The 13,893-nt window shown below is 40.2% G+C and overlaps 1 protein-coding gene across 1 annotated transcript in view; it reads left to right on the top strand.

Annotated features, from left to right (window-relative positions):
• Nucleotides 1-13,893, top strand: part of DSP (desmoplakin) — a gene marked incomplete at its 5' end in the record, with an annotated part of 30,502 nt that overhangs the window by 1,492 nt on the left and 15,117 nt on the right. The window contains 12 exons of the mRNA XM_010174325.2: nucleotides 644-792; nucleotides 1,121-1,295; nucleotides 4,097-4,225; nucleotides 5,454-5,504; nucleotides 6,496-6,657; nucleotides 7,590-7,694; nucleotides 8,938-9,033; nucleotides 9,279-9,404; nucleotides 10,304-10,456; nucleotides 12,003-12,157; nucleotides 12,525-12,651; nucleotides 13,163-13,367. Of these exons, the coding sequence (XP_010172627.2) occupies nucleotides 644-792; nucleotides 1,121-1,295; nucleotides 4,097-4,225; nucleotides 5,454-5,504; nucleotides 6,496-6,657; nucleotides 7,590-7,694; nucleotides 8,938-9,033; nucleotides 9,279-9,404; nucleotides 10,304-10,456; nucleotides 12,003-12,157; nucleotides 12,525-12,651; nucleotides 13,163-13,367 (1,633 nt within the window). The remainder of the gene's footprint in view (nucleotides 1-643; nucleotides 793-1,120; nucleotides 1,296-4,096; nucleotides 4,226-5,453; nucleotides 5,505-6,495; nucleotides 6,658-7,589; nucleotides 7,695-8,937; nucleotides 9,034-9,278; nucleotides 9,405-10,303; nucleotides 10,457-12,002; nucleotides 12,158-12,524; nucleotides 12,652-13,162; nucleotides 13,368-13,893) is intronic.

Raw genomic sequence — 13,893 nt, 5'->3', positions numbered from 1 at the left:
GTCAGTGTGGGATGAGATGAAAAAGCTGTTTCTTCCTGGTTGAAGCACCAGGACCATGCTGGTCCACTGCACTGAGAGGGAGCATGGAGAGTTTGCCTAGGCATTGGGTGATAAGGTGGGATGCAAATATGATGGAGCTTGGAGCTGGTCCCAGGCAGACAGGCTGCAGTCTGCATTTTTGGAGGGGAGGAAAGTCTTAAAACCTCAGGGAAACTTCTGAAAAATCAGCATCAATATCCCCAAGTCCCACTAGGACAGTGTTTCCTTCTTGTCCTCTAAACACAAAAGCATAAGGTCTTAAAACTTTGCACACCATGTGAAGCCTTGGCTCCGCTGAAATAAACATCAGTCAGAATGTGCTGTTCTATATGGAAAGCTTTAGTTGGTATTATATTTTAATATTTTTCTTTCATATTTTCTCTGTAATAAGGACTTTCCAATGGCTGTGGATCCTCTGTTAATTTGCCTTCTACCAGTTAAAACTAACAACTAGAGACCTAGCAGCTGAAAAATATTGTGCTTCTTAAAAATAATCAGTCCTCATAATATCTCTTTTAAAAAAAAACAAAAACCAAGCTGAAGCTTAGGTGATGAATATTTAATTTAATCTCCCATCTTTTTTTTGTTTGTTTGTTTGCTTTAGGAATTGAAATATGGAGATGGTGTCTCGATTAGAGGGAACAGAGATCTGGAAGAGTGTTTTGCACAGGCAAATGACCAAATGGACATCCTGGATGGGCTGATCAGAGAGATGAGGCAGATGGGCCAGCCCTGTGAGATGTATCAGAAAAGGTATTGACAGACAAGGGGTAGGGGAGGGAACGTGGCTGATAAATTTGTGGTGTCTCAAGTGCTCACCTTCTCTGGTGTTTCAGGATGTGACAGAAACCAGTAAGGTGGAACTAAATCTGTTTGGGACATGCTGATATGGAGAATTTTTTTCTAGAATTTCACAGCTTGGTTGTCCCCATGAAACTTTAATCAGTATATTTTTCCACAGCCTGTGCTTTCAGCACGTTGTTTTGAATACTTGGTGGTCCAGTAGGAGAGATGAATTGCATTGTTTCCACGTTTTCTGGGTGTTTTCTTCATAGATGCTGAGTGATTCCTTCCCTTTCAGGCTGCTTCAACTTCAAGAGCAAATGCGTGCTCTATACAAAGCCATCAGTGTTCCCCGTGCCAGGAGGGCCAGCTCCAAAGGCGGTGGTTGCTACTCCTCTCAGAGTGGCTCAGGCTGGGATGAGTTCACGAAACGTGTCACGAGTGAATGTTTAAACTGGATGAGGCAACAGAAGGTAAATCTGTGCAAAACCCAGAGACAATGCTAAGACCTGGTGGTGTTTATGAATGTCGTCTCACATGTAGTAGTGTTTTTGGTGCCAGTAGAAAATTAAAAGTACACATGAATGCTCATATATTATTCCAACTTCCCCTTTTTTTTTTTTTTTAATTTTAGTACATGTAGTGGGTTTTCACTGAAATATGAACATAGGTTTGGGCAGAGGAAAAAGTGTGGAAGTGAGATTTGGAAGCTAAATGAGATCATAGAATCATAGAATAGATTGGGTTGGAAAAGACCTCCAAGATCATCAAGTCCAACCCCTGATCCAACTCCAATTACTATATCATGGCACTAAGGGCCATGTCCAATCTCTTTTTAAAAACCTCCAGGGATGGTGAATCCACCACCTCTCTGGGCAGAGATACAGCTGTTCATAACAAAATGCACTGGCACGTTTGTGTTAGAGATTATTACGCTTGATATTTCCTTCCTTCCACAGATTTCCTTTATGATTCATATTTATTTTAACCCTTTACACAGATTGGACCAACTTCACAGATTTAACCATTGTCCAGTATTTTACAGTTGTTCTCCCTCTCTAATCTAGTCAATATTATCACAGTTGGAGGCAGAAGGTAGACCTGATTGCCACATGACTAGGCTTTCAGAAGTCATTGCTGAAATACACACTAAAATGCTGAAGTTGCTATCTGTTGCATTCCCAGAATAAATTAGTTTATGCACAGCTGTTGATGGTGTCACCTGGGGTAGGAAACACGCTGAGAGCCCCTAGTCTGTTTTTGTGCTGCTGAAGTGAAAGCTGTGTGTGGTTGGACAGCCCTTTCTGAGAGACAGATAGAGAGGCTGGAACAAGGTGGCTGAAGTTATACTTTGCAGACTCCTTGTAAACTGGAATTGCATTATTTTTATCTCTCTTTATTAGGTTGTTGCTTAGTGATCCTGTCATTGTTATCTGCATGTGGTGTTTGCCAGGTGGCTGCTGTGCAAACCAGATGAGGAGGGGAGAGCTCTGTACAGCTCCCATACTTTTATGTGAGTGCTAGTCCTAGTCTGGTCTTTCAGTGGCCTCCCATAGCGTGGCATGTTCTAGAGGAAGAAGGGGAAGTGGAGATGCACTCCTTGAGTGATAACATGGATAAGCATTGTGCCCGGACAGCAACAGCAGATGATTGCTCTACACGCACTGTGGGAGAGTAGGCTAATTGTCAGACCTGCCATGGTTTGAGGAGTGATGTTGGACAGACACTGGGCACGTTTCCAGCGATGAAAGATTGTGAACATGCTGCACCTCCCAAACACGCCACGTGACACCTTGCTCAGACACCCCTCGCTAAGCACAGGGAGCGTAAGCAAGCGCTTTATAGCTGTGTTCCCACACAAAAGCTCCTGTGAAAGTAAAAGGCTTGCTCACTCACCCTTCTTCCATCCCTAAGGCAAAGCTGAGGTGGGGCCAGTAAGTGCTTAGCTCCCTGTTTCCCTGTTTAGGGAAAACTTATTTTGAATGTTCCACCATGCTGCTTCTTCCCACCATGCCTCACTGTCTCATACGTGCTAACAGTGGGACCAGGATAATATTTCCTCTAGTAACCTGGTGAGATGTGGGAAAAAGGTCTGAGCAGCTGTGGTTTTCTGCTGGCTGGTGTTTTTGTGTTTTCTGTCTGAATGGCTTGCTGACAGGAGAATCAGGTGGTAGGAGGGTCAGTCAAATTTCCAGTGCAGAATTAGGGAAGGTGTAGTGAAATCCAGACAGCCTTTGTTCATGTACTGGCAGTCATCCAGAACTGCCACTGTTGCTACAGACTCTTTAGACTGTTTAAATATAATGAGAAGGGTCAAAGTCCTGTAACTTTTAGATGGCTGAATGCAAAATGGTTTTGTTTCTTGGATCGTTTTCAACATTGCCTTTGAACCCCTACGCTTGACTGTGGTTCAGCCTTTATTGTCATCTGTTGACTCATAGAGATTTGGCTCCAGGCTGGTAATTACCAAATTCGGTCCCAACCCAAGATTAAGATACCTATTTCTTTACAGTGTGTGTCTGTGGACAGGCATTCAAACAGAAGTGGAGATTATAAAAGAGGATTCGGAGTTTAAGGAGGTGAATTCAGTGGCTTTTAATATTTGGAAATAATGAAACAAAGAACTGCAGTCAGGTAGTTTTTGAGTTAGTAATTATCCAGGTGTATTACTGGTTTTGAAAGGCTATTCCTAGAGATTTTCACTTGGCATCCTACAATGAATATTGCCAAAATGTAAGACAACAACACATTCTATAATAATTTCCGTTTATCTTCTGTTTTTTGGGTGTGGTGTTTTGTTTTTGGTTTTTTTTCAGTTAGTTTGACTGCATTTAACCAAAGTTACTGGAGTTTATGTGAGCACCATTAAAATAGAAATGTAGTGTATTGGGCTACAGAACTTGACTCTGGGTGTTTTCACATTAATTGCATGAATAGCATTGTTTGATAAAGTCATAATTTGTTTTCAGAGTGATAAGAATGTAACTATACTGTAGAAGATAACAGTTTGTTCCAAAGAAAACAGATGAAAACACACTACTGAGTGTACTAGTCTAATTGTAAGCAACTTAAATATTTTCCCTACTTTGTTTCTTCTGCTTTGGGAGCCTGTGACACAATTTAAGTGATAACAATTTTGAGAAATTGTAACCCCCTATTCTAAACTTCCCTTTGTTCAGTTTTTGTGTTTCCTTCAGTTAGTTCAATTCCTTTATGCTCTGATTTAGATGCTAATGTTGGAAGTGAAACTACAAACCCTGTGTCTTTCTCCTAGGCTGAAATGGAGCTAGTGAAATGGGGGTTTGATGCAGCATCCATCGAGCAACAAATTAGTGACCATAGGAGAACTCACAATGCCATTGGAGACTATCGCTGGCACCTGGACAAAGTCAAAACAGATCTGGTAATTACTGTCTTCCCTTACAAGTTTCTTAGTCTAGATTTATATAATTGGCTTAGCTGGTAATCCATTACAAAAAGGAATGCTAAATAGCTCAGCTTCTCTTCAGAAAGCACTAGTGTCATGATAGCAACCACTTTCAACCCTAATATTTATTATTGCACAATTATTTTGTGTTACACTTCTTTCCTAGAATTTTAAAATGAAAAATTAGTAGCTATTTAACATTTTGTTGTTGTATACCAAGGCTGGCAAATAAATATTGCAACATTTTTTGTGCGAAGAATGGCTAAGAATGATTATTCTCACTTTCTGTCTAGCTACATTAAAACAGGAAAGTGAAAGGCTAAGGTGAGTGCTTAGATGCAGCCTTGAGTAATGAGGGAATTTCTTTGAAAAATACCCAAATTCTGGGCTAAGCTTAGAGCTTTTCTTAATATGGGCTTTTTTGTGGATTTTTTTCTTTTCTTTTTTCCCCCCTCTGAGTGTTCTGGTCCTCTTGGGGTTTTGTGATTGAAATAAAGAAGTAATGGAAAATGCAGTGATTAACTTCCTCTGCTGTCAGCCCAGCAGCTAGGAGGGAGGCATAGGAGAGGAGAGGCTTACTTCATTCTCATTCTTCTTTTCTGTTAATTGCTCACATGGACAGGAGGAGAGAAAGTTGGATCTAAAGAAAAATGAATCTGTTCTGAAGCTATGAACTCTCAGCCAAGCTGAAGAGTAGAAGGGGCATTGCTCCCTTTTCCTTTCTGCTTGTTCAAATAGGAAAGGTGATAGTCTGGCCCTATGGAATCTCGGTTCCAAGGTTGTGCAGGTTCCCAGTCATAGAAATGTTACTAAAAATTGGAGCCTTCTACTCATATCTACTCATAGTTTATACTATTTCAAAATCTCCAAAGCTAGCTCTAGGACTAGGTAGGTTCCCTGCAAATGTCTGGAGTTTGGCACAGGAAGAGATCTAGTTTCAGGAGCTGTTTTGATATTACAGGGGTTATGTGCAACCTTGCTCGTGTACTGAGCATCCCTGAGGGAAGTAAGTTTGTCCAAGCATTGGTTTTATACTTCTCATGGTCCTCCAGTGGTGCAGACCTGCTACTCACCTCTGTCTCTTGCAGGTATTTGTAGGTTATCACCTGTAGTTATAACATGATGATACTAACACTGAAAAGGAAATATCAGCAAACAGGCAACTTGTATAAGGCTCACTAAATCTCTGCTGTCTCTGTTGCAGCGGGAGAAGGCTGCGGTTCATCAGCTGGAGGAAGAATATGAAGGACTGCTGGTGAGCATGAGATGTGTTCATGTCTAATAAACCCTATGATTAATGCTCTTTTTGCTTTATTAACACCAGTGTGGTAGTTAAGGGACACTTCAAGTTTCAACAAAGTGATAGATGCATATTTAAATAATTCTATTCAGCAGTAAATTGACAGTGTGTTGTAGTTTCTGTAAGGTTCAGTTTGAGTCATGAACCTGAGATTAATTCATTACCTGGTGTATAATTGACTTACCCTGACAAGGAAGTTTCTGGTTTCCACCTGGTGAAAGAAGTTGGTCACTAAGCAGTTGAATAGAACTCAACCTCCTTAATGGCAGTAAATGTAGTGAAGTTAATCTATGTATGCAGCCTAAAAAGTAACTCAAAGGTGAGATTAGAACCACATTCTGTGTAGGGGTGTATATCTTTTCTGCTCTGGATCCATATGTAAAATAGAATTGAGAATCTTGTGCAAATGGTAGATTTAACCCTTGGGATTGGAAGCTGATTCCTGTACACATTTCAAGCAACAGGATGTGTATTATGATGCGAGGACAGAGCAGGAATCTTTGTGAAGTGTCACCTGTGCAAAAGGTGCTGCTACAACATCCAGGATGTACTGTGAGCAGCAAATGCAAGTAGAAGTGATGTGAAATGTTCAGGAATTTCTTGTATTTCCCCCCATGCTTTTTTGCTTGCTTGCCTGCATGTCTGCCACACTTGTGTTTGAAATGACTTTTGGAAGCTGCTGACTTCCAGTTCCCAGTGTTCTGTTGATCCAGACATGTTTTCTATTGTCTGCAGGTTTCATAGTTGTATAAACCCAGGCCCATTATCTACTGTCCATTGCCAACAGATTTTATAGATGTGTGGTTTTTAATGTTACTTTAGGGTTTGTTTTTTTTTGTTTGTTTGTCTTTTAAAAAAAGGGCATGCTGTGCTGTTGGCTTCCCCTTCTCCACCCAGCACAGGCATTTCTGTGTTTATGGCTTCTCATTTCTGTAATTCCTTGCAGAAATACTCCTTTGAGAGAATGGACCAGCTCCGTCAATTCCAGAACCTCATCCAAGCCACCAGCAGAGAGATCATGTGGATCAATGATTGTGAGGAAGAGGAGCTTCTCTACGACTGGAGTGACAGGAACACTGACATCTCCAGGAAGCAGGAGGCCTTCTCTGTAAGACAGCTTGACCTCCCCATGCTTTCCATGTGCCCTCTTTTGGGTTAGTGAGGGAGGAGCAACCTGGCTCAGGGGGACTGATCACAGGACAGGCATTTCTTCACTCTTTTGAAGTTTCGGGGGATTTTTATCCACTTTTAGATTAAGTACTGTGTGACAACTTTTTGAGTCAAGATTGGACATCTATTGGAAGATTGTTCTCCCATTCATTCAGTTGTAATGGTTTCTTTTGACCTTGGAAGCTGGCCTTATCAGTACAGTCCACTGTGGACTAGTAATAATCACACATAGCTTGTGTACACAGTCATGATGTTGGCATGCTAAACTAAGGGACTTGTGTCAGGCAGTTTAACTCTCCCTCTTAGGACTATGTAGGAGTTAGGGTGTCCCTGTATTTGGCCCTGATGTCTGTGACCAGGAAGTAGAGCTCTACCAATGGGAACTGCTGTCTCTTCCTCTGATGGTTTTGCCTGTGGAATGTTGAACTTGCTGTCAGAGGTAGTTTATGTTGCTCTTTGTCTTCTGTGAGTACGTAGGGAAATTGAGCTTGTGTGTTTCTGTAATCAGTGTGCTGATCATCAAATTAAAAGAGGAATAAATGCTCACACTATGAAGGAGGGACATACTTTTTCTTTTTTTTATTTCAGTTGTCCTGGACACTGCAAGATGCAGTTACTTTTGCTTCCATAATTCCTAGGAAAGGCAGAACTTGGGGTGCTTTGTTCTGTGAAGTGGCAAACCTAGAAACTAGAACTGAGACGTTTGTGCCTTCTTTGATTCTACTGTCCTCATAATTAATTCAGGACAATGAATAGAATTATTATGTAGTGTTAGCAGGGATAATTTTACATTATTGCCAACTATCTGAAAAATTTTAAGTAAATCATCCTGTTTGGGGGCTTGTTTAATGCTGTGTTTTGGTTGTGTAGAAACGCATGAGTGAACTGGAGCTTAAAGAAAAAGAACTCAACAAGCTGAAGCAAGAAAGTGACCAGCTAGTGCTCAACCAGCACCCTGCTTCAGACAAAATCGAGGTGAGTTAGACTTTGTATGATTTCACTTGCTCCTTTAGTTGCTACGTGGAAAAACTTCTCAGTGAAGGTCTGCAAATGAAATGCTGCATTTGGACCTGCAAAGGGTTTGCCTGCCAAAAGGCATGTCAATTTTTATGCAGCTGTATGAGCTAGTCTAGTAAATGTTACTACCTTCCTCTACAAACCTGGCCACAACAACTGCAGGCTTCTTAAAGAGCTATAAGGAGTGTGCTCATTGCTATCACATTTGATGATAGATGCATGTAAAAATTCATACGAGGCTTAGGGAGTTGTTCGAGTGCATTGAAATTGCTCTATCTCATTTGAGTTGACTACAGTGCAGCGGAATTTATGGTAGGAAGGCATGTTGTTGTTCTGCTATCTTAGTAAGCATGTTTTGAAGAAAGCCACACCCTTTGAGGGTTTATACTTAATCCAGGTGCAAATACTTTCTGCAACTGAAATTTGTAGTGCATTTCTATAGCTTAGCCAAGACATTTTGCTTTCATGGCTTGGTGTACATACACCTTTCAATTACAAAGGCTGCAACAATTTGGTAAATGTCGTTTTATTAGGAAATGCTATAGTTGTTATAGTTTTAAGAGTGCATAAGAACTCTGAAACTGAAAGAAGCTAATAGGAAAAAAAATTAGTTCTTTCTGCTTTTCCATGTATTTATTTTGTTAACTGTTGTTAAAATGTTGTGTAAAATCACCATTTATATTTCTTCAGTGTCAAGTTTCTGCCTTAAAGGCAGAAATCTTTGTAAGTTCCTGCAGTGAAGTCAAAGTTGTTTGTAATTTTGTTAAGAATATACGTAAGGACTGCTTTGTAAGTTTGAATTTAAAAATAGCCATGATTAAAAAAAAATAATAAAAAATGTTGCTTGAAAGAAGGAAAACATGACAATTTGCAATTGAAATATTTTACTTGCACTGCTGTTTGTGCATTTCACTCCTTTTTGTTCATGGACTTCAGGCTTTATGCTGACCAAACAAAATTTGAGTAATGAACAAATTTCTCTCTGCACCTCTCCAGAAGGTATTTAACTCTTTTCAGTTAGGTAGATGCTTAGAAGTTGGGGAACTATGTGCTTGAGTTGCATTATTCTGGTGTGCATGAATTTGTTTTAGCAGATTTTTCATTTGTGTTTATGTGGAGCATAAATAATTTTGCTTGAGTCCAGGTATGGGAGAGAGATCAATGTGATAATTTGAGTTCTATATATTACTGGTTTCGTTAGGCCTACATGGATACATTACAAACTCAGTGGAGCTGGATTCTTCAGATCACCAAGTGCATTGATGTTCATCTGAAAGAGAATGCAGCTTACTTTCAGGTGAGTAGTGGTGTGGAGAATTCGCGTTGCTTTTGTTGAAAGTATGAGTCCCATTGCAGATATTTTTTCTGTACCAAAATCTTTCTAAATCCGTGCACAACTACGCATAACACGCTGTTACCATATTGTAAATTCTACAATTCTGCCAGATGTGACCTGGGATTTCTCATGAAAGGAATCCATTGGTTTTTAGCAGACATTTTTAAGAGCTGCGTACAACTGAATTAACAACTTTCCTCTTGCAGTTCTTTGAAGAGGCACAAGCTACAGAGTCCTACCTGAAGAACTTGCAAGACTCCATCAGAAAGAAGTTCATCTGTGATAAAAGCATGTCACTGCAGTCTTTGCTGGAGCAGATCAAAGAGCTGGAGGTACTGTCACACTCACTTCACAGGTTATATTCCGCTTTTCTTGGAAATCAGTTGCCCTCTTCAGATACCAAATATAAACCCAGGTGTACTACAGTGTTTCTATACAGTACTGTATGAACGTGAAACCATAATGGTATATTGCTGTCTTTCTTAGGAAAGCCTACAAATGGTTCAGTGTTAGTTTAGTTTGTGTAATACTGTCTGGGAACTCTGATTTCTTTTTAAATCTGGAATACATCCAACAAATGCCCAAGTTTCTGACATGCTAACAAATTAAAAAAAGGAAAGACCTTTTATTCATAGGTGGTAGAATAGATTTTGCCTAAAAGGATAAATGCATTTAATATATCATAGAATCATTTAGGCTGGAAAAGATCTTTAGGATATCATGTCACTGTATGGCTGTGGTATCTTTGAAAGGATTTAGCTCAGCTTTTTTAGCTAACTATTTGCTCATCGTGATTTAGATACTAGAACTCTACATTGAATATATTGGAGAAAAAATGGTCAGTGATGTAAAATGGAAATTGATGAAGTCAGGTTTGAGAGTGTAGTTATTACTTTTTTTTTGTTACATTCATGTAATAGATTCTTTCCGTTTATTCCTGTGTTTCTTACGCATCCCCTTAACCACGTGTTAGCCCCGTGTGAAAAACCTGCTTTGCAAGTTTTGCAAACTTTGCAGCTTGCCAGAGCTGCAAAGATACTTTGTTTGATGTGTCTCTTCTCTTTTTTTAAAACTACTATTTTACATTATAGGCCAAAGACTCATCCCACTGGAGCTAAAGGAAATTTTGCCTACTGTGAGCTCCAGATGTATCCCCCTCTTAATAAAACAGTGGGAACTACATGTTGTTTCTTTTTAGAATGAATTTTTAACTTACAGTTGATCTTTGCAGAATGAAAGAGAGAGAATTCTTGAATACAAGAGGCAAGTGCAGAGTTTGGTGAATAAATCCAAGAAGATTGTTCAGCTGAAGCCACGTAATCCAGACTACCGGAGTAACAAACCCATTATCCTCAAGGCTCTGTGTGACTACAAACAGGATCTGGTATTGTATCCCTTTTTGATAGAGAATGAACATCATGTAAACTAGAACATGGCAAACAATTTAGCAAACAAACTGTTAAGCCGATAGCTGTAATGCCTTTGTCTGCTTTTTGTCAGCATTTAAATTTTTTCTACAAAAAAGCTCTGACTTTCATGCAATTATGCATAAACAAGCTGGGTTCTGGTTGGTTAATAAATCTAGTCAAAATTATTATTATTAGTCCATTAAATAGCATTAATACTCATCCTTCAAATTAGCATAGAAAAGTCTTATTCATAATAGGGTTAAAATTGTTATACAGATGCTTCCCAGCATCTACACCTTTTTTGTGGTGATTGCTCACCTTTCCAGTGTCCCTCTGGGCCCTTAGGTCAACACTTCATCTAACAAAAGGTGAGGAATATACAGTGAATCATTGGTATCCCCAGTTTTTTGCTGAATGGAGTATGACATTGATGGTGGTGGTTTTTCCTCCTCCTCAGTACTAGGGCTGCTTGGGTTCATTTCTGTATTTTTTCTTAACAGATGTCTTTTCTGCTTATGTGCTCTCTCTCTTCACTGTTTCATAATTATCCAATTTTCCCGTTCTGTTATCTGTAAGACTTGTTTTACCTGATTCACTAGGTTGCACTCCTGTAGTGACCAGTAATTGACCACTGTGATTTGTGTTTGCGATCTGGGGTTTCTGCTATCCACTCTGTGTCTGCACTCTTCCATGCCACATTTTATTCCAGAGTCACAGAAGTTCAGCCCACACAGAGTAATTACTTGTTGTTACTATAAGCAAAACTAAACAATTTTGGCCAGTGGTTACCTGACTGCTTGGCAATTGCTCTTATTACAGTTAAGCAAGCTAAATTCTGCTCAGGTGAAGATAAGCCCAGACAAGTCTGAAGTCCCTGCATGGTCAGGTCGGTGCAAAGCCTGTGGCCTTTTACTAGTTATATCAAAAATACTTGCTGGTGGTAGGGTGTGATGCAGGGAGAGAGTCCTGTCAGGCAAAATGATAGGAGAAGCCTCCCCATCTTGAATGTGAGTGGTTTGTAACTTGCACCATGGCCACACCCATGGCCACAGGGTGTCAGGACTTCTGGCATTTGGGGCTGGTGAATCTGGCTTTGCCACACTCACTCCCAGTCCCTTTGCAAATATGGATGCAGCACTAAGCATCCTCATGCCTCCAGCGCACTGGCTTACAGCTATACTTGGTTGTGTAGCTTACTGTGGCCATGTGTCCACACTCAGTCTTTGATATTTGTCATAGCAAGCCCCCACATCTGATGATCAGCTGGACTAGTAACTGTTCAGAGTGTTCTGTGGCTTCCCCTTGGTTTTCTTCAGTTTTTCTCACATCGAAACCAGGTTCAGGGTGAATGGCTTGGTCTGTATTGATCTCTTGGCCCAGTATGAAGCCAAGATGCACACCCAGACCTGTCAGCTGGGAAGCACTCCCAGTTCTATGCTCTAGATGCATCTTGTCTGTCTCCCCTGGAAACCCCATCTTACTTAACCAATTAAAAAAAATGTTGTTCTGCATTCCTTACAGAAAACTGTGCGTAAAGGAGACGAATGTATCCTGAAGGACAACAACGAGCGCAGCAAGTGGCTGGTGACTGGCCCCGGAGGAGTGGATATGCTGGTGCCGTCTGTTAGTCTTATCATCCCACCCCCCAACCCATTAGCAGTGGATCTTGCTACCAAGTGAGTTGCTGCCTGGGCTTGGACACCTACCACTAGGAGTAGATAGAAGAGTTTGATCAAAATAGCAATCAACCACAGAATTTGGTCTTTGCCTTGATCAGAGTGCTCCCCTGCCCATTAAGGGTGGGGGATTAAGGACTACATCCTTGACTTGAGGAAATTAACTTTGGGATCTAAAAATACTTAAAACTTAACTTTTACAAGGTTTTTTATCTCTAATAATGAAAGTCATGGATGAACTAATTTCCAAGATTTTTTTTTTAAGTAGAAAACAAACCTCAACACTCCACGTCTTGTGGATGTTTCTTGGGATGTTTTGTACAAGGACACATGCGTTTTGACCATGAAATTTCTTTTCCCATCTCAGAATTGAGCAGTACTATGAAGCTATTCTAGCTTTGTGGAACCAGCTGTATATCAACATGAAGAGCCTGGTATCTTGGCATTATTGCATGATCGACATTGAGAAAATCAGAGCGATGACTATTGCCAAGGTAAGACTCCAACTGGCCTTACCTATAGGGCTGGGACATCCGTGACCTGACCTCTGCTGTCCCAAACAGTGCTTGCTGTGTCTTGTGTGTTCTGCAAAACCATGGGCCTTCCTTTTGCTGGGTTGCGCAGTTATATATGGAAGTTGTTGTTTTATTAAAGGAGAAACAAAATGCTTTCCCATTCAAACCTGATATGTATAAATGGGAAGACTAGCTAAGGAGATTTCTTACATACTTGCTGTACTTTCCCACTATGCAAGGGGATGGATAGACAGAGCAAGAGGCAGAATTTCAAACTATTAAGTTATGAAATGGTTGTAACAAAAATAGATTAGCTCAAAGGACACTTTTAGCATCATACTTTTAGAGGCAGCCTGGGTAGGTTTTATTCTAAAATGCAATTTCTTTGGTTTTTTTCTGTAGGTGTATTAGTTTATTCCTTAATGATTGCCTATTCATAAACCTTTCCCAATGGCTTCTTTTTTCAAAATTCTCTTCTTCCTCATTTCAGCTGAAAACAATGCGTAAGGAAGATTACCAAAAGATAATAACTGACTTGGAGATCCATTATCAAGAATTCCTCAGGAACAGCCAAGGATCAGAGATGTTTGGTGATGAAGACAAACGAAAGATGCAGACTCAGTTCACTGATGCTCAGAAGCATTACCAAACCTTGATTATACAACTGCCCAATCAACCACGGCAGCCACAAACAGGTTTGTCACCCTTCTGGTTTTTGTAGAGGTTCTACTGCTTAGGTTTCTTTGTTCAGGGGGTGGTGGATAGTAGTGTATTCTTTTTATGTGTAAATGTTCTCATAAAAATATGAACAGAAACTTGTTCAAGAGTTGTACTGATGTGTAGGAGCATGACAAAACTGGCTATGTGCAAGGAAGAGTATGTTTTGTTCTTCCCTCCTTTGTTGTTGAATCTGGGAATAGTCCTCTGAAGTTCATGGAGCTTGCTGGGAAAATGACAGTAATTTAGTTCATCTGATATGGTTTTAGCTATTAGGAAGCAAAATCTCACTGCTGCATTTGAGGAAGCAAGTTTGTCTTTTTGTGAAGGAGAGATTTCATTCCTTGAAACAGCTGCGTAAGGGCCCAGATCTTCTACGTGTTCTCAGTTCTATAGATCAACTCAGTTCTTAGGTCCCTTTGGCACGGCATTGGCTTTCTGTATGTAGGTGCATTGGCTTTCTGTGTGTAGGTGCTCAGTTCTTTGGCAGTTGACATTTACCCA

This window comes from Antrostomus carolinensis, unplaced genomic scaffold (assembly GCF_000700745.2).
Source record: "Antrostomus carolinensis isolate BGI_N321 unplaced genomic scaffold, ASM70074v2 scaffold3908, whole genome shotgun sequence".
Taxonomy (NCBI): Eukaryota; Metazoa; Chordata; class Aves; order Caprimulgiformes; family Caprimulgidae; genus Antrostomus; species Antrostomus carolinensis.
The sequence above is the reverse complement of the archived record's forward strand: the minus strand, read 5'-3'. Positions and strand labels throughout refer to the sequence as shown.